General features: G+C 39.7%; 1 protein-coding gene across 1 annotated transcript in view; it reads right to left on the bottom strand.

Moving 5' to 3' along the window:
* Positions 1 to 260: 260 nt before the first annotated feature.
* ZCCHC14 (zinc finger CCHC-type containing 14) overlaps positions 261 to 21025 on the bottom strand; it is a 53431-nt gene continuing 32666 nt past the window's right edge. The window contains exons 3-13 of the mRNA XM_009669994.2: positions 14294 to 14367; positions 11387 to 11458; positions 11059 to 11168; positions 9006 to 9100; positions 8858 to 8912; positions 6995 to 7265; positions 5488 to 5579; positions 3810 to 3937; positions 3256 to 3396; positions 1697 to 3169; positions 261 to 359 (exon numbers count right to left, since the gene is read on the bottom strand). Coding sequence (XP_009668289.2) covers positions 304 to 359; positions 1697 to 3169; positions 3256 to 3396; positions 3810 to 3937; positions 5488 to 5579; positions 6995 to 7265; positions 8858 to 8912; positions 9006 to 9100; positions 11059 to 11168; positions 11387 to 11458; positions 14294 to 14367 — 2567 coding nt within the window. The 3' untranslated portion in view covers positions 261 to 303. The remainder of the gene's footprint in view (positions 360 to 1696; positions 3170 to 3255; positions 3397 to 3809; positions 3938 to 5487; positions 5580 to 6994; positions 7266 to 8857; positions 8913 to 9005; positions 9101 to 11058; positions 11169 to 11386; positions 11459 to 14293; positions 14368 to 21025) is intronic.

Genomic DNA, 21025 nt, shown 5'->3' with positions numbered 1-21025 from the left:
AAAGACACAAAGGATGTCCTACTTGCAACAGGAAATGCAGCTGGCCAGCTCCACCATCCCTCCAGTACGCATCAGTCCTATGACACGTAGCGAGAAGTTCCAACAACAAGATCCAAGCTTGAATTTGGCAATCAAAAATGGGTTTGATGCACCCCTAAGCTAGATTTTCTACCTAGTCTAATAAAGTAAAGCACCTTTGGATTAAAAAATACATTAAGCTTAACAGCAACTGGACGTCTCAGTTTTGTATTTCAATCTCCTTATATCTCCATGGCTTACAGTATTTTCTTGCCAGATAAAATATCAGTCTGTGGAGTCAAGACTTTCAGATGGAGGAGCATATTTCAGTCTAAAAGTACCTAAGGAAGACGAAAGAGAAGAATTAAACAACATCAGCATTTTCATACCAGATACATCTCAGAACTTTTTAGAACAACTTACTTCTTATTAGACATGTTATGCAACCTTACAGCAGCCAATCTCACCACTGTGAAGCCGCAAGGGAGACTAACAAGCATACGTTTACTGCCAGCAGAAATGAAAATAACAACAGTTTTCCTCGCTCACGCAGTTTTAGGGCAAGCAAAACTTAGTTTGGGATAGCTTAAATTGAAATCTAATTAATTACATGAAATAGAGCTTTAAAAAGAAGCAGACTACATTTCTGAAGTTCTCTGAATTAGGACTGACTGAGGAAGTGACTTTTTTCCCAATTGGCCACTGTCACAATATTAGTCACAGAAACGCCATTAATTATCTACATTTTAGCACTACTGGAAATTGCTGCCTCAAAACTGGTCACTTGTTAATTTGTAATAATCAAATGCTGAAGGCCTGGTCTGCATTGTATACAAATGAATACAGGCTTATGACATAGTCAAGACACAATGTAAGGTATAACACGTCAGTACTGTTTACTCCAGTCAAAAGTTTATATTTCATTTTTTAAGTTTATACCACATGCAAATAATCTTAAAACAACATGTCAGTCAAAAAAAAAAAAAAACAGGACTGGAAAGCGCTCCTCCTAAAGTAACATTTCTCTCTCTATTGTTTCCTGCCCTGAATGAAGGATTTCAAATCGCTCCTGGTGGCAGGTCATGCGGCAGCAGTGCAAAACCATGCCCTACAGAATAGGTGTAGCAGCCTACACCAGCACAGGACCTTCACGGGGACTCTGACAGTAATTCTTCATTTATGTAACTGTCTTGGGGAAGGAAGGGGAAGGGGGGGGGGACAGAGATGCTCAGTTTGTAAACTTCCAGGGGAACTTGAAATTATAACCAAAGGTGACTTGGATTACAAATTAATAAGCAGCAACAATTCTGCTGCAATCTACCTATGGAAACTCCCTCCCTCTCCCGTTGTGTGCTCCAGTGTGTTTCCCCTCTCCGGAAATCAGCACCAGACCTGCAGAGCAGCACAGCCTTACCCAAACCACAGGAGAGAGGCCTTCATCAGGGCGTTTCCCTCATGTTGGGTCTGTGCACAAGTAAGCTGCAACTTTTGTACACGTAGCTCAAACCCGCCAACTTCCAAGAATAAGATTTCTTATGTAAGTGAAAACTAAACATAGAGACAAGTCACTGCCACCACACCTCCTTCTGCCCTTTGGGTACACAGCAATCCCCTTAAGCAAAGGCACAACACTGCACGTAAGCCAGGTCCTGTATCAGGTCCCACACCTGCTTTTTACCTTGTCGATTGAAATCCATCGGAGGCTGTTTGCAGTCCTGAGCTCTGTGACCACTGGCCCCACAGTTGTAACAGGAGAGATTCCCATTTTTTTTGTGACTTGAACCATTGCTGTTTCCCATCATTCCCTGTGCCTGATACACCCCTGCTGTCCCTGCCATAAAGTTCTGCATTGGTGGTACCGCAAACGTGGACTGCCCGCTCATTACAGAGTCCGGTGCTATACCACTGTTGTAAGCAGTGTGGACCACTGGAAAAGTCGTGCTGCTGTTGTACTGCTGCGTATTGATATAGCCGTTACTACACAAAGGGTTGAAGGGCAGAAATGGAAAAGTAAACATTGAAGGTCCTGAAAACGGGTGCTGAAAATAGTTAGCGTAGCTGACGGTCATACCACTCGAACCACAGTTCCCGCTACACCCACAGGAGCTGCACACCATGCACCCAGGCGGCTGCGGCTGCTGCTGCTGGTGGTGATGGTGGTGGTGGTTCTGGTTTGGTACTGGGATGCTCCCTGCAGATCCGCTGCTGCTGCTGCTGCTGCTGCTGCTGCTACTGCTGCTGCTGCTGTAGAAATTATTCTCAGCAACAGAGGAAAGTGTGGGGCTGGAACTGGGTGCAGGGCAGCTGGGCAAATTTGCCATGGTTGCAAATGATGTGGACGGGTGGCTGCTGGAGGAGACTGCGTTACTGTTTGCACAGAAGCTGCCTTGCATTGGCGCCACTGGCACGCTGCTCATTGCGGAAAAGGCAACTTTGGTGTTGGCTGTATAGAGAGCAGTCCGGGGATTTATTATTGCAGGGGACACCGTTATTTGCATATTACTGGAGCAGGAAGTCTGTCCGGCAATGGCAGAATCAGTAGGAACAGAAGACGACACCAGGAGTTTGATGGGTGGGCGAGCCACATGGAAGACTGTGCTGGACGTTACAGTGGCAGCAGTACTTGTTTCTACTATTAATCCTGGCTGCTGAGCTGTTTTTATCACTCTGTCCAGAGTTGAAGCATGTACGACTTTGGTTCGAGGACCAAAGTTAATCGTAGATGTAGGTGAACCGTTCTCAGCAGCCCCTGAAAGCACTTGCAAGGGCTGATGGGGAGAAGATGCAGACATTACATCCACCACTGTATTTCCAAAGCTCTTTTCCATTTTTATGCTGCCTCTGGGCCCAGGAGAAACTTTATTTCTTTCTTCTAAAGACAGCAGTGAATGCATAGATGATGAAAGTAGCTTCATGTCTGCATTGCCACGTTCTGATTTATGCACTGAATTTAGCATTCGAATGGGGGTGATATGAGTAGAGGCCGCTGACATCATTTGCATTGGCAAAGCATGGTGACCGGACGGATTGGAGCCTGCATCATTTTGCACTGGCAGGACCTGAGCTGTGGGTCTGGCAGAGCTCGAAGTGAAATGATTCAGTAACATCACTGGCTTCTCCTTTTCTGAACCCTCTAAGTGAATCTCTAAACCTAGGGACAGAAACATCTATAAATACAACTGCTTCACCAGACAAAGCAGAGCAGCACAAGCACTGTCTTGGGTTGTTTCTGCTTACGTCTCTCGTTCTCCTCAGCGCTGTCTGAGCTCTCTTCCCTTGTCTGGATCCCCATGGGGCTGGAAGAAGAGCTAGAGTACTCGGAAGAACTGCCTTCCCGGGGCAATGGGTGGGCTGGCTGATCCACATCCACCCGCAGCTCTGCAGAGAAAGTGCGTGCAAGAAATTAGGAAATGCAAACAAGAGCGGCAACACCTAACCGACGGAACATAGTTACAACTGCCAAGTCTGTCTCACAACACCAGCTAACACCCAGTGAAGCTCAAGATTTAGAGAGGTTCGCATTAGCTAAGGAGCGGGAGCCTGGAGGGGTAACAGTGGCTTACTAGTGCAGCTAGCCAGTCGCACGGAAGCCATGAAAAGACAACTGCTTTTTACTGCACTCAGTATAAACAGGAATAAGACTTTCACTGCTCCCCATACAGCCAATGGCATTTTGGAAAATAAAGCTTACAACGGGTTGGCGGAAAAGCAGTAGAGCAATGAGCTTGCTCTTGTACAAGGACGTGTTCATCCCTGAGAGCCCAGCACTATCCTCCGCTCCTCTTTCTTACCTGCAGCATGGTTGCCACGAATACTTTGGATAGGCCCTACATGCGTAGTTGGAGGAACCCTTGCCACACCGCTGCTGGTAACTGAAGAAGGTGTTGTGGGGTTTAGGCACCGTTTCTCCGATTTTTCTCTAGAGAGTGGTGGAGAAACATTGTGAAGAAACAAAAACTGGCTAAAGCACATCAACAGATAAATCCGTTTCTGAATGAAACTGAAGCAGACTAAGTCTACTGAACAGGTCATTAAAATTTGTGCTAATTTCAAATGGAAACATTGGGAAATTATATTAATCTTGACCATAGCTTCTTGCTAGCAGTTTCACTGGTCTTTTGTCACCTCATTATTGTCATCTCTTGTTTGTACAAGACAGAACATCAGAAAAAGATGACTAAATTGTATCACATACTATGCAAGTATGTCTCAAAACCTAGCCGTCCATACCAAAAACAGAGAAGCCAAATGCAATTGAACATTTCTATTTTAGCAAACATGGTTTGGAAAACCTACGATTGACAAAAAACGCTATCAAGGAGTTTTGATAATCGGGCGTGGTTTTTAAACTGCTTTTTAAGTAACTGCAACAGTTTCAGAATAAACATTTCCCTCTACGCAGAGATATATATGGACAATCCGTTGCATCAGTTGCCCCAAATGGCTATGAGCATTGCATAGAGCACTGGATCTCTTTATGTCGTCTTCACCCTAAAAAACGGTGGTCTTCCTGAAGCTAGGGTTACCTGCTGTCCAAATAAAAATGTACCAGTCCTGATTTTCAGTGATTTGTCCCAACAAAATGTTAAAAGTTCAGATTCTGGAGGCACGTCATCTGGCAGTTCTTGCCCCAGCCCTTGCAGTCATCAGAGGCCAAGTGGCTGCAGCTGCCACAGCTGGTGTGGGCCACCACAGGGCACCAGAAAGCTCTGAAAGTAGCTGCGCTCCATCCACTCTGCCTAGGAGCCAGAACATTTGTCAGGTCTTACGAAGAAAATGTCCTGCTGGGCATCCTGTTTTCTTCTGTACATGTCATCTAGCAACTCTGACTCACCTTTCCGATTCCCTCCCACCCCATGAATCTCGGGTAGGTGGTAAGTCCAAAATCTAAATAGGGACACATTATTACGTCAGTAACTATTTATTAAGTACACAAAACCCAGAAGTTCTGAAGATGGGTTTAGGAACCCCAGGAAGCTTGTCTGTTTTTTTTCAGTACTATTAGCTGCCCCATAAAAAGATACCGTGCCTCCTTCCCACAAACATGGCTTTGCATATACCATCACGGCTGCAGTACTGTTACTGTGCATATCTTTTGTAAATTATTTCAGAAACGTCCTCCTCGTTAGAAGAGTTGTCAACACGACAAAAAGACAGGTATTATGTTACGATTGAGTTATTCATGTCCTTTTAAAACTGAGTTCACAAATTCTTTACACTTATTTATCTTATCAAAGCTTTGAACAGCCAACAATAAAACAATAAGTGATAAATATTATCTGGTAAGAGACTGTTTCAAGAGCTTTTCGAAGCAACCAACCCAACAGCACAGTAAGGAAGATAAGTATCCAGATTTACAGGTGGGAATCCTGGTAGGTTTACTGCGTGAAAAGCAAAGACCATTGTAAAACCTAGATGAGAAATCATATCTTATGAACTCAAAGCAAACAAGGTTTTTTCCCCACTTACTTCTCCAACTCTAGCTGGGTCTTGAGTTTCTTCTTTGCTCCCATGGTGAGGGATTCAAACTTATTCAGATCTTCCTCAGTAAGACTCAGAAACTTTTAACAAAAAAAGCATGTATTTAGTTTTACAGCATGAAATAGTCTTATTTACATTTTCAGTCAAGATCTATTCAGAAAGACATAGTTAAAGCCATTTTTCAACATATGTTCATTCAAAGAAATTCTACTCCAATTTTAAGTTATAGGCTCAGGGTAGAATAAAAAAGTAGGGGACTTGGATGAAAGAAAAAACACCCGTAGATTAAATTTAGTTAGGTATTTGCCTATATTAACCATCTGCAATAAACACAAAGTGTTGATTACAAAGTAATCAATGCATATATTAAAATATAACTTCGCACTGTAAATGAGTTTAAGAATCTGGTTCTCCCAAGGAAAAAAACTTGCAGTTTTCCCAGTTATGCCATTTAACACAGAAATCAATGCCCTCAGTTTTTTTTGAAATTAAATTACATGAAATTAAATTTTACAATAAAATATATACTACAGTGATATGATAACAAAATATATCAATTTATAATATACAATTCAGCAAAATATGTGTACTGATATATGCATAGGTTTTTTTGTTTGTTGGTGGAAAAATGCCAGCATACTAAAATATGCACAATTTTGCTAGCTCATTAAAGAAAAAAAACTCTCTCTGTCTGCCCTCACTGAATGAGGAAAAATCAAATTAGAAGGCTCTGGTAACACATTGTACTTGAATGCACAGAATGTACTATAATCACCACAAAGCTATCCCGATTTATTGTTGACGTAACCTAAGCACTTTGTCCACAGGAGGGCGTTCAAGACTAAAAATACTGCAACTAGACGACATGACTTTTACTTCCCAGATGCTACAGATGGAGTTGGATAAATACCGTACAAAGTATTTCCATTTATTTAGTTAAAATCCAGCACACATCAGTAACATTCATGACTGGCCATGCAAATACATAAACGACCATTTTCGCACATGAATTTTTGTAGAGAACAAAAATCCCACGTTCACTCGCACGTACATGCACACACTAATGCTCACGACAGAAGTCTTTGTGATCGTTTTTAAAAACTATTAGGAAAACTAAATATTTTAGGCAGAAAAATCAATCAAGAAGCAGCAATAAAAAAGCAAAAAAATTTAGTTATCTACTGCACATCAAACGTATGAATAGGGAGCCAAAGCAGAGCTCGTAAATCAGTGTTCAAGTTGGATGTTCAAGCACTCAAGAACCCTGACACAAGCAGCAACTACCAGCCCAGGCCCTGGACAGAACACAGATCAAATATAGGAAGCAAGTTCTCATCAAAATATTATTGCTCCAAGAGAGTGCAAACCTTTACAGTATCTGCCAGCAACTTCTGCAATTCTAAACACGGATGTTTGCAGCCTCTCCACATAGTACAAACATACGGATGATTTAAAAGCCAGCTTCCTTTTCTTACTCAATCTTCTTCTACCCTACCTTCTCCATGGTGAGCTGTTTGAAGACAGGATAGTATTTGTGCAACCGCAGTTTCCTGAGCCAGTCTAAGATCCCATTTTGCTCCTGTGTCTGGGGGGTCTGTGGACTGGAAGACATTAACATGGGTGAAGAGGCGTCCATCTGGGCGCGATAGGCCAGCGATGAGCCAGTACCTCCTGAATGGGAGCAGTGGGGTAGTGCAACGGGAGCGGCAGCTGGGTGCTGAACATGATTCTGAGAAGACTGAATGCCGGCCACTCCACATATAGGTCTGCAAAATAGTAACATAATTTGAGTTAGCACATTGAATCTGGGTCACACAGTTCAGCTAGTACGGCCATACTTGTACAAATCTGCCACTTAACAGGATTTCTAGAAAAATCTGCACTGCCTAATCCAAGTTACAGGTTTGTACCTCTGGAGTTCTGTGCTGTTCAAGAGCATAACAAAAGCAGCACAGTTTATGGCAAATAGCAAATCATATTTTCCAATCAAGCCCAGTTTTCCTTCTGCAGTCACAGATAACATATGTTCTACTCTCTCTCTGCAATTAAAAAACCCAAGATGTACAGATAATGGCCATGGTTGAACTTCGCACAATAAAAAGAAGCCCAAATATAATCTGCGGAATAGGTATTTTATATGTGGAAGTGGCAAAATAACATTAGCTCCTTGGAGGGTTCTGGTTTTTGTTGGAGAAAATGAAAATCTCCTCTTAAGAATGATTAGGGTTCTGGATTTGCTGAAACCTTACAAAAGGTAAGGGCATCTCCCTTGCTCACTTTCCTGCCTTCCACTGCTGCACAGGGAAACATTCAAACGTGCTGAAGAGACAAAAAACCCTAGTAGAGACCCTCTAGTCTTTCCTAGCCCTCAGAGACTTAGGTTAGGGATGATCGCATCTGTGCTTACGATTAGGATGATCATTATTCACTTTATGTATTCTATCCAGTATATCCCATTCTAGGACCCACTGTACTAGGTTCCATGCAGCTATATAAAGAAACGACGCTTGCTGTTCAGGAGTGTTTAGCATGTGAACAAGAGTGAATATAGAACACAGCTGGTGGAAGTCACAGAGACTGAGACCATGATGACTTACGTAGTAAGCAGTGGATCACAAAGAAATCATCCATCACTGCAGCTCAACAGTGAAGATTTTCCTGCCAATTAGTAGTCAAAATTTTAAACTTTCTGAGAAACGCTGCTTAGAGAAGGTTTTCATAGAACAAATTGCCAACAGGAACATGGCAATCGTCTGATCTTATCTCCTGTGTAACACTGGTCAAAAGGCTTCCCTAAACGCTTCTTTGAACATACGTGTTTCTCAAGACAAGACATCCACAGCTGATTTCATAACTGTCAATGGCAACAGAATCCATCACAACCCTAGAAAGCTTGGCCCTATGGTAATTATATTTCATATGCTTTATTTTTGAAGCTGAAGTTGAATTCGATCTTGCATTTCCAGTAATTAGATCATGTTACATTTTGATTTGCAAAACTCAACTGTCTGTTACGTAAGTTTTGTTGCCTTTGTGATCAACTCACTCCAAACCTTCTCTTCAACCAATCAACCAGACTGAGCTACTGCATTATATAGCATGTTTTTTGAGACATTTAAAGAAAGAACAAATGACAACACTAAAAACGCTAGTGCCTTTTACACCCATATTCCCCCACCACCTACTTGTTACTGAGAAGATCACATGCCGAAGCTAGACTTTCTTAGAATCTTCGACATGCTAAGAACTCTACAGATGAACATGAAAGCACATGAAAGTATTCAAGGAGAGATAATTAATTACCTATGTAAAGGGATCTTACAACTAACCAAAACAAATATAAACCAAATTATCTTACCTTCCAGATGTTCCCAGCGTAGTTCCTACTTTATAAAGGGAGGGGTTGCCAGGATCTAAAAAAGAGAGAACAGAAGTTAAAAATAGTATCGATTTATTAAAGGTAACTCAGTTAGAAAAAAATAACTTTAGACTTTATTTAAACTTACTTGGACTCTGAAGTTGCTGTGAAGGTGAGGAAGTGCTGAAGAACTTTCTGACATGGTCATTTTTCACCACGTGGGAAGGTAATGGTGCCAAATACCTGCATGTTCATATAAAGCAAACAAGTCCCCGCATTGTGTTATATTTGATTTGCAGCTGCTTACGCAATCACGACTGTAGACTATAAGTGACATTTTGAAATTGGTACTGAGGACCTTTCATGTTAAGAACACCATGAATTTCCGAATCAAACTAGGCTTAAATTGCACATAGCATCCTTAATGCCACTTAAACTCATGTTACTGCCTTCATTCTGTTTAAAGTTTTAGTCAAAGCTGCTAAATTTAAGCGCACGTGCGGCTGGACGAGTGAGCGCTCGTAAGGAGAAAGTGTGCAAGTATAAACTTGAAAATTTCCTCTCAAATTGTGAAACCAAAGACCATAAAATATAAATGTATCTACTGTTGTTTAATTTCCTCCTCTTTGAGATAAACAGCAGATGTAGAGTCTGGCAACGTAGGGGAAATGGCTGTAAAACTTATGTCACATTTTCCCTGGGATTGCTGTGCCTCTTTGAGGGAAATAAAAATGGTAATCTTCTAAAGCTTTATAATGTATAAAGCACGTTCTATCGACATTATAAGACATCTTGTTGTTATGCAAACTTGATTCTCTCTTTGCCAGACCTATAGATTTGAAAACGTATAAGAAGGTGTTAAAAAGAAGAGCATTTTGACCATATCTTTATATTTGTAGTTTTTAAAAAACCTTTGGGTAAAAAAATTAATCTACACACACACACACACACACACAAACTTGCTTTCCACCTTGAAAATTCACAGTTCATTTCTGAATTTTTCAAATATGTAGCACTCAACAAAACAGCTTCTATCTGTCTCTGTTCCTAAGATACAACCGTTGCTGTGTAAACGCAGATTGCTGCTCTATTAACCTAGATTTGTAGAGACGGTTGCTAGCTAAACAGCAGTAGCAGCAAGCGACACGCATTCTCTCTTACCCTACCTAATCTCCCCAATAGACTGTGATCTTCAAAGCACAGAAGGGACTGTTTGAAATGTTAACGCTGCTTGCCATTAAAAATAATCGAGGCATGCACCTGCTGGCTCTGACTATGGAAAAACGATACCCACTACGGCTCTGCCAATGGGAGACCTAAGTTTGTCTTGCTTAGGGAAACTAGGTGTTTAGGAAAAGTTTGAAAAAATGTTATTTAACATTTTAAATGCTATTTCATACTTAGCATTGATAAAGGCAGTAATAGCGGAAAATATCTTCTGATCCTCAAATTATCCTAGCAAAATTATTTCAGTATTTAAAATGAAAGAGATGATGTGACCTTCCACGGCTGATGATTTTCAAAATGGTGGTTTAGTTTAGATAACGGCCAGGTAATTTGTGATAATGTGAGCAGATACCATCAAAGGCTCCAGAAATTTCTGAACCGTTAAGGGCTCCCAACGGTTTAATGGCTACAAAGATATACATAAAACATTTTAAAGCAGCATACCAACCTTTTAAAAGTTAAAGTAAAATAAACACCATGACCACCTGAAAAAAACTGGGACAAAATAATATAAAACTGTCTGAAGGCATAACAAAAAAAATAAAAGATCTCCACAACCCATCCCTCAATACAGCAGGAAGACTATTCAAGAAACTGTTTTTCCTTTGAGGTTTTTTTTTTTTTTTTTTTTTTTAAAAGCAGTGTTGGTTATTTCTGGAGCCTGCCAGAAATTCTGCAAAGCCACTGCTCCCCTATTTATTTCTAATAAAGCGCTGAAGAAAAGTTAATCCTCCAGAAAGTTTAATAAAATATATTCTGACCATATTTATTTCTGAATAAAGAATCTCTGCAAAAATTCTTATGTAGTACAATTAGGAGGACATCAAGGAATAAGGTCTGCAGAATCAGGCTCTAAACTCTTGAAAGTAACTTAGAATACAGCCATAACATTTCCATTTCCTGTTTCTTTCTTCCACTTTGTGAGAAAAGCCAAATGGCAAGTTAAAAAACAAGCAAACAACAAAAGAGCATACCTAAGGTCTGATTCCAGGTCTATGTGGTTCCGTTCTAGGTAAAATGAATCTGGACCAGCTAGGCAAGGAATGAATTTCTCCAAGTTTTCCTCTGGATACAGCTGAGACAGCTAAAGGTGGAGGATATTACAAATGGAAAAATAAGTGAAAAGATGACGTGTTACTGGCTATATGAGACTCAGGGACCAGCAATTTACAAGTCAAATATTTTATGAAATTCAATCTATTTGCATTATGTCAGTACATTTAGAAAAATGCCATGGAAAAAAATTACATATTGGTACAAAACACTCCTGCATTTTCAAAGTACTCTTCATATCTCCTTTACCTTTGAAATAAATTCAGTCACTTCAATGGAAGATTTGGTTACCAACGTCACTGAAGAATCAGACCACAGGACCTTAAGAAGTGAAACGCATTCAGTTTAGTAAACAGTAGTCAGGGATTTAAGGTTGGTTTTAACAGCTCAAGCTCAAAAATCGGTATCAGATGTTTATTTCACCCGCTATGAGAAAGAAAGCGTGTAACGTGTGGCATCAACACGGAGAAACTTTTCTGTGCACAAGTAACTTTTACTCAGTCCTTCCTCCCTGCCTGATTCTTGCTAGCTGTTATTACCCTTAACTAGCTATTCTGAATTCTTAAAAAAGCACTCCATAGTTTACACAGCCACTGCACACTGCAGGCATCCAGTATTAAGAAACAGGCTACTAACTAATGGAACATTTTTTTCTTCCTATCGTTAAAGAAAACAGCTGGTTTGCAGAATCTGATGTACAGTATGAACAACTCATCGCAGCATAACAGTGCCTATTTATAATTAATCAACTCCATATGCAATGCAAAGTTGAAAATGGCAGCAAAACACCCCACTGCCAAAAAAGCAAAACCTTACAAATGAAACCTACAGTTACTGTTCTAGCCGTGCTCTTTAGACACCATCTTGCCTATGCCCTAGAAAAAAGAAACAGTTCAGTATCTCTTCCCATACGCTTTCTGCATTAAGTCATTGCATTCTTAAATACAGAGGCACTTATTGGTTGGTAAACGGTTAGTTTAACTGAGCCAAAAGTCAGGCTTTCTTGGCCTAAAGACTATCAGAAGAGACTGGCTAGCGTTACTAGCGAATGGTAAGTTCCTTCAGACTTATCTAGTCAAAGCATTTGGAAAGCATATGAATCTTCACCAGTTACACACGGGAAGAAGTTGTTTTTGTGTGTTTAAGAATCAGGAAGCTTTCCTCTCACATGACACTAGTTTCAATGACAACTGAAAACATACACAAAGATTTTCCAGCCACCAGAATGCTGCCAAAAAGAGTGGTGAGAGGAGAGTATTTCAAAATATATTACATAATGGAGGAATTTCCTCTCTGCAGAGCTGTTACACAAAAAGTAAGGAAAAAAAAAAAAAAGAAAAGAAAGAAAAGAAGAAAGAAAACCGAAGCAGTTTCTGGTTTTACAAAGCCTGTATGCTTTTGTAAGTTCATGATAAATTAGTATGTTTTTTAAAATTCAAAAAAGTTTCAGAAAACATAGGAGATATTTCTTTTTCTTTCTAGCTCTTTCTTTTGATACCTCGTTATAATTTTCAATACTTGCAAAACAATAACGTGAACTGTAAAAGCAGGGAACAACAGCAATGCCAAGTAACGTTGAAAACACCAAACAGCTCTCTATCTATTGGCTTTCTATTCCCAAGCTACTAAACAAAACATTTAATAGTTGGGTTTCTAACCCAGCAAACAGCGATTTATTAGCTCAGCTAAACTATGCAATGTGCTTTCAGACGTTTGCAAGCCGTCTAATGAAATGTTGTAGCTCTTTACCGATACCAGTAATTTTTTGATATTTATACCAGAATTTTTAACGGGAAAGATATTCCATGGGATCCTAACACGTAACTGGAGTTCACACAGCTACATACTTGACAAGGATTTTAAAAAACCCTCAAAAATGCTTCCCAATATTGATGATATTTGGAATAGTTAGAATTCAGAAAATTCAGAACTTTATCAGTGAATCAAGTCATGCAGAGGTTAACACTGTCAATGTCACAAGCAGATGCCAAACTGCTGCTCTACCCAAGGTAGTACCTTTAACGAACAAATGTTTTGGTAAAAAGTGTTAAGATAACTGAAATTCTGCTGTCCACTTCCTGTCCATTTCCAGAGTCTCCTTTTCTCACTGTTTGGCTCTGTTGCCTCATTAAGTAAACCAGAGACATTTTCTGGGCTTTGCATTCTGAATTTTGGAATACGCCGTTCAAACCAGACGGGAGAAAAACATTTTGTCATTCTTTCTCTCCAGAGCCCAGAATCCAGTCTTCCACCATTAATACAAGTTTTCACAGAATGAGATCCCAAGTCCACAGAAATTGTGAGCAATCATATTACTTCACTGTTTTACAAACTGAACCACCAGAAGGCATGTGGGGCGGGGGGGACACTTCTCCTAGTAGCTCGTGGCTAACCTCTCGTTCCAGAAACCGTTCTCATTTCCAGTTTGAGTGTGTCTGGCTTCAGTCTTCAGTGAATGGTTCCTGTTATGCCTTTTTCTGTTACACTAGTGACCCCTTTAATGTAAAATATTTTTTTTCTTTTGAAAACACTTCTATATGATACACAAGTCGTGTTCCAGTAAAGTCTCTCACGACATGGCATTTTCCTAGTACTAGCCTCGAACAATTTACATAGCTATTTTCTAAACTCTTTAAAATCCTTTTTAAAACAGTAACATCTGAATCCCATGCTACATTCTCACAATGCCCTCGATGCTAAATACAAGGCAAAATGACCATTCTAACTCTTCTCCCATAGGCACAGGGTTTCCATTTGCTACAGTACTCTCCTAGGAGTTTAAGTTCTCTTGTTCGTCCAGGATAAGGTTTAAATCCTTTTTAGTTTCTGCTTTCCAGGACACAAATTCCCATTGCGTACGTGTGGCGTGAATTATTTTGCTTTCCTAAATATATACTTTGCCACCACTGGTTGTATTAGAGTGCATTTTTTTTTGTCTGTCCCCAGCTTACCGGACAATCTCTGCATCATCCGCAAACTTCAGTCAATAGCAATTTTAAGACTACTTCCAAATCACAAAAAAACTGACTAGCATCTATCCCTGAGGAGCTCCATTAGATCAAGTTCTGCGATCTACCAATGAAGTTTCTTTTACTCCTTTTTAAGTGTTATCCTCCCTTCCCTAAGGGTGGAAAAAAGCCAATCACCAAAACTTACCTCAAAGGAATATTCAACATTTCTTTCGTTCTTCTTGTGTGTCAGTCCCTTTAGTTCCACTTTTTCAACACTTACTATGAGAAAGCAAAGAAATAAGAAGAATGAGAAGAACATTCTTAAACGCACGTAAAGGTGATTATTCTTTGGTAGTGCCAAGTGCCAGAGCGTGCTTCGCGAGTATCTGACTTACAGCAGCGTTACAGCTGTATACTTCACGCTTGCCTCACTCAGCAGACAGGAGGGCGGATATGCACTGAACAGGTTTTCAATTTTTTTTTTTTTTTTTTTCCAAAGTGTGCCCCTAGCTTAGCTTCAGCGATCACCTAACCAATACACTAAATGTGAAATTCTTAATTTCCTCATGGCTTTCTCATTGCACTCATCAGTATAGGAACAGAATGCTACACAAACATGTATGGATTTATCTTAATAACATCAATAGCAAGTAGCCAAATATCATCCCTCTTTTTTCAGATGAAAAATTGTGTGTATACAGCTCACTGTATATATCACACTTTCACTTAGCAGTTCAAACAAGCAAAATCCAGAGCCCTAGTACTTTGTTTCCGAGGAAACAGAGTTTACAAGATTTCTATCTGTTTTCAAGACTATACACTTAAGACTCAAATATGTTTATCACATATATCTCTTTTGTTAATATGAGTTTCACGACAAAACAGTTGCAGTAGAAAAATCGCAGCAACATGCTGTATCAGGCAACCAGTGTCATCAGCCTAGCATCTATTCCCCACTGCAAGACCTCAGCCGAAGCTCTTCCGCTGCCAACCTGGAGCTAGCTTTTCCTCTAGCTGAAACAATCATGACCTGTTCTGAAGTCTTTACCTTAGCCATTTCAAAAATTTTGCTGTGTCCTGTTGATTTTAAAAATGTTACAGTCTAGATCTTGGCTTTTTAAAAGACCTCCTCTTCCAGCCTTCTCATTTATCTGCAGCCAAAATTTTTATCAGGTTCAGGTTTTAAACAGATCTGTAGATATTTTTACCTTCTGGTCTTTAAAACACAGAATTAGCATTCCCTTTATAATTACCTCAGCTGTTCCTTCAATATGCAATTCCCAAGTACAATAGTGCAAATTCCTAAGCTTATGAATAATGTCAATTCATTACTTACTTTCTTCAATATCTTATTCTTTATTCTTTTTTGCAGAGACTTGCTCCACTTTAAGTTTTCAGTGAATTCCTCTCACACTTTCGGAATGATTTTACAGTACTAGCTCACTGTATGCTGAACACCCTAGGAATAAGTCTTCTGCATGCCAGATACCGATGAGTTATCTAGACAGTAGCATAAAGATTTAAACATGCTTCAAAGCGCTTCAAAGCTGTTCTTGCCATTTGAAGAAAAACCTACCTCCGTATACTTATCTAAGAGAATCCAGGCCACCCTTTATTGTGCTCACAGTTAAAATATAGCGAATACTGATTGGAATGATATGCACTTGTGATCTATCATGATGGGGAAAGAACCTGGTAAAGTGGATATTGAGTGAGGATTTCACCACCACACTGCTGGTGAAACAGCTGAAGGATGAGCCAATAATTTGTAGAAAGACTAGTGTCAACTGCTGCGACACATGTTTCTGCAGTAGGACAAAGAAAGCCATATAGATAGGCAAGTGTTACTTAATAGGATATTTATAGCAAATCCAGTGTTACTTTACTGAAACTGTTTTCATCACTTACATTTTCTACAGCATCCAAATGCTATCTCTGACATCTATTCATTACTCTTCTGGGGTAATTCAAGCTAAATAGGACTACCTATCAACATAAAATGAAACTATTTTTGTTTTACTATGTGGGTTAATAACAAACTTTACGTTGCCTCATGGAATTTGTTGTGCTGACAGTTACATGACCTTTCATGCTAAAGTTCGGGTCTGAACTTGTTCAGTTAATATAATCTGCTGCAGTGAATTTATCCTCTGGAAAATGATTGCAATTAGCAAAGTGAATCATTACGTAGATATTTCTGCACCGGTGGCAGTGATTCTGCACTGAATCTGTAAGATTCAGTCTGTTCTAGAGCATGAAATATAGTTCACTGTACAGCAGCAACGTGCTTCTATGGATGATTGTCTCGATAACTTCGAATGTGACACAAAGTGCCCTAGCAATTTTCTCTCAACTAGTTAATATCATGAAAAATATCGTTAGTGTCACAAAGTCTAGAGTTCTTGTTAAATTCATTGAGCCATATAATTTTGTTATTTGATCTCCCAGCATGCTAGTCTTTGGAGTGCTATTTAATCTATGGTTGATTTTATTAAATAATTTTCCTAAATCTGCCATAAAGCTTAACTTTATTCAGAGCAATCGATCACACAAAACTTAGGAAGAGAAAACTGCCATCTACCAAGCAGGAGTGAGCGGATTCAAAATTTGTTCCCTAACAAATTACAAAGGGAACAGAATCTTTACTGTATGTACTCACAAAACCATAGGAAATTGCTCAAAAAGCTGACTCTAACCAGTATCACCGATTCCATGACCAGAAAAACCCTTCATCCAGAATTAAGGCCATACGATACTGTTGTGTTTTCAGGATACTGAACTCAGCAAAACTCAAGTTTCCTAAATTAGGATATAAAAAAAAGTTAGCGTTTCAAATTTAGGAGATAGCTGATGCAAGTACATTTGCACTGTCTTAAGTCTGAGCTTTAGGCATGGAACTAACCAAAGGGAACTCATCCACAAAGAGCCCAGCTATGCCCTCTGCATTAGGCTTTGATGTTGCACTTGGCTCAGGAACTGACCTGAGCAGCCCGGCAGGGTATCAGTCACCATACAAGACCTATGAGAGCAATATCTTTCTGTCTGCTCCTCTCTCCCAGCACTTCCTTCTAAAATGATCCAAGAAAAGCACTTGTGTGTGTGTGTGTGTGTGTGTGTATGCACCTCGTTCACTGCTAGACTTCCTAAGCTGCACTGGCTATGGGGCACAGAAGACTTCCCATCATGGGCATTTATCCATAATTCCCTGGGAAATGACATATACAGTGGGTTTAAAGGTAGGTAAGTGGAATGCAGAGTTGGAGAACACTACAAACGTAATGCAGAAAAGGATATAAAAGGACAATGGAGGTTTCTAAAACTTCAGCACTGTAGAAGAGGCTCCCATTGAGGTTGCGGCAACCTGAGACGAGGGTACAAATATGTTTGTGGCAACATTCAGAAAAAAGCAGAGTACTGGGACATAACCACACAACCCTAAGCATGTATTTCCTGGTTACCAGGAATCTGATTTTGAAATACTTGAATCTTTGTATTTTCTGAACTCTAGCCTGAAAGGACAACCGATAGCATGAAACAGCTTCTTTCACTAGCAAAGATTTTTCTATCATTAAGTTTCCTAAGTGTTTTTTTTTCTTTTAAACTTTATTTATCGCTTTCATTTGTACACAAGTATTCTGCACATAGTTATCAATTGTACATAGAATTGTGGTTAGCATAGAGACTTGCATTTGCACTCCTACAGCACAGAGGCCACAGCAAGTACTGCTATGCAATTAGCTCCACCTCTACACTTATATTATAACACAACAGGGATCACGTCACACAGATGTCCAGACAGCATAACAGCTAACACAGCTTAAAGATAAGACAAACAGGACCTTTCCCCCATTCATGAGGGCTTGTACAGTGGTTCTAGTTAACTTCCGGGACAGGAGGATGTTGTTTCTCCATCCCTTGGAGATGCTCTGCCAGGATTCCCCATTACCACTTTGATTAGCTTTTCAGAAGTCTATGAAGTTGCTTACTGCTCTACAATAGCGATCATTATTGCAAACAGGCCATAAGCAGCAGCTCACTGTGCTACTGGGAACACAGCAACCGTTTCTGTTATGTTTCATTTGGGGTTTTGTTTTACAACCCAAGACAGCACTCAAGGGAAACTCTGCACTCTCCCTCCCCCAAATAACTCACACCCACCCGCCTCCTTCAAATAACGCCAGGACTTCTGCCCATCTGGCAACTCTCCTCTGTAAATGAAACTCCCTGCTACAGGCCAGCTAGTTTTTTTCCCATATGCTGGAATAGCTTGTACCATCATTAGTATTTCCTGGTTCTCTGCTGTTAGCATTTGTTTTAGTTTCCCAAACCTCCCTTTCCCCAACTCTTTCAGAATTGCAGAAAAATAGAAAGACGTTGAGGGGCATATATTCCAGTATTTCTTTCTTACTGTAAATGGGTGCATCTACACACAAGGCTTTAAACATAAACCCCGGTATGAAAAGAGAAAACAAAATGGAGAAAAATTAAAACCTGCTAGTCTGTAAACGAAGCTCATCTTCTTGAATCTTGATGTCAGTTGCTTAGCTGCTCTCTAGTATGTCTTTTTTCCTTTCAAATACAAGGAGACCTAATGCTTTCTTCCTACTGTTCAAGAATTTCCAGGTAAAATAGATCCAGCAAGTTAAGATACTTTATTCTCTTCTGTGTCTTCCTATGCTAGCCTGAGATTTCTACCCATTGGGCTAATGTTTAGTGCATTAGCCATCTGATGAGTTTTGTGAAGGCAGAAATGAACAAACGGCTCCTCCCCTCTCCCCACAGAGCATGAAACCCTCCGGCTTCCTGTGTCCTTCACCATCCAGCCTTTCCCTCTGAAAGAGGGCGATCTTTGACTGTAGTTCTGTACCTACGCACCAGAGGAAGGAAGACATCTGAAGCCACGCCAGGTTGTTAGCCCTTTCCCTCCCAAAGTGTCAGCACCTACGCATTCAAGTGAAAGATTGATTCAAAGGCTTTAGGATTCAAGTGTAGTTTGAAAATCTACACAGAACAGATGAGTAGGACTCCTGAGACACTCCGAGGGGGGTCAAGGACAGGACTGAAGCATGCATCTGAGGGAAGCATCTCAACTATCATGGGAACTTTTTTCTCCTCCAGCACACGTGGGCAGTAGCAGGAAAAAACTTAATTTTGGAAGTCCTCTCAATAGTCCGTTGTGGGGCATTTTTGTACCTCCATCTTTAAACTTATGGAGAAAGTCACTGTTAACTGGTAAGGGGATTAGATACCTGAATGTGTTAGTCTAAACTTGCCACTTATGTTCCTATTGGAGAAGTAAAAAAAAAAAAAAACCTAAGTCATAACTGTTGACTTAAAGCTAAATCCTTACTCATGTCAGCAGGGGCAGTATTCGTACTATTTTAGCACTGACACCAGCATTCTAAAATTAAATCAACTCCTCAGTCCATCTTTCTGTGCGTATCATGCATTCTGTGCATGTTTTACTGTGCAGATCAATATAATTTGTGCCAGTAAATGGTTTTCCTTTTTGGTATCACGAATAGCTTTACACAGTGCTCTTTTTAGCAGGTTTTTTTTTTTTTTTAAATCAAAGGCTGACCATACACGAGTGGCTAGAGTCTTTTATATTGACACTAGACAAGAAGTAGTACAGAGAGACTGCAAGCTAGAAGCACATCAAGAGCTGAGCAACTGGGTAAGAATGAACAACACTGAAGATCCTAGGAAGAATTTACCACGCTTGGTCTGAAAAGTCATTTATAGTCCATATGTAAATAGGTAGTTATTGTCTTTTATTAAATCACTGCATACAGCTTCAGCTTTGTGGCACATAGGCAAATATTGTTCTACAGAATTCAGAGAGCAAAATTTGTGCACCAAAGGACTTAACCCAATGCAGCTCTTGAGCCATGGTACTTGACAAAGAAGGTGAGAAATGCTACAATATTTTTAAGAAAGAAAATTCATAAGAGATCTCTTATGGCTTGTTATCTAGGAGACAGTACATAATCGTAATTGCTTATGGATTTTAAAGATTAGCTTCATTTAAGAAGTTACATCTTCTTAGAAAGAAGCAAAGATAAATATAGCAATTAATTTTTTACTAAAAGTATACCTGACCAAAAGCACTAATAAGATACATTCTGCATCCTTGTTTTACATAGAAGTGGTAACCAAAAGTGCAACACCAAGACTTTCATAGGCCACATCTTGTTTTTCTAAAATAAAGGAATACCTCAAGCAACATTACTCAACTTGTACACTACTGGTGTCCATTATGCATCAGAAGGCAATCCACAAAGTGACCGTACAAAAACCTGAAACAATAAAAACCAGAAACAAATTCCCCATTCAACCCTCAAACCTGACAATATTTATGTTCCCCATTCAACCCTCAAACCTGACAATATTTATATTCCCACACATACCACAGGCAAACAAAAATGAGGTAAGACAGAAGTAAAACTCTCTCTTCTTTTTGTAATTTCAAAGCATAGTTACGGCAACAAAGCACAAGAAATTACAAGGAATTGTCTGTGAAAAGACCAGTTAGCCCTCCGATTACAAAAAAGCTTAAAAATCACTTGTAAGTAGCAGCTTAGGAGCCCTTTTTGCCTGCTTTTAAAGAGCTTCTTGTTTTTACATTTCTAGTTTTTCTAAAGCTTTTTATCTAGGATATGATGAAGAATGAAAAAAGCAAAGTAGAAATTCTCTCCCACTTACCAGCAAATACACTGATCCATTTCTGCCACAAACATACTACACTAAGTTTTCTAATGAACTAAATGTATTTTATTTCACTAGCCTTCTACTTCTCAAAACTTAAATTATTCATGTACTGGAACGCTGGGGGCCTGAAGAGAACCTGCAGAATCAAATGTTGGGTTTTCAAAGCACACACAGAAATGGCCGGCCAGAAGTCTGCAAGATGAACAGCAAGATGGAATTAATGAGA

This window comes from Struthio camelus, chromosome 10 (genome assembly GCF_040807025.1).
Source record: "Struthio camelus isolate bStrCam1 chromosome 10, bStrCam1.hap1, whole genome shotgun sequence".
NCBI classification, from domain to species: Eukaryota; Metazoa; Chordata; class Aves; order Struthioniformes; family Struthionidae; genus Struthio; species Struthio camelus.
Note: the sequence above shows the minus strand (reverse complement) of the source record. Positions and strands in the feature narration are given on the sequence as shown.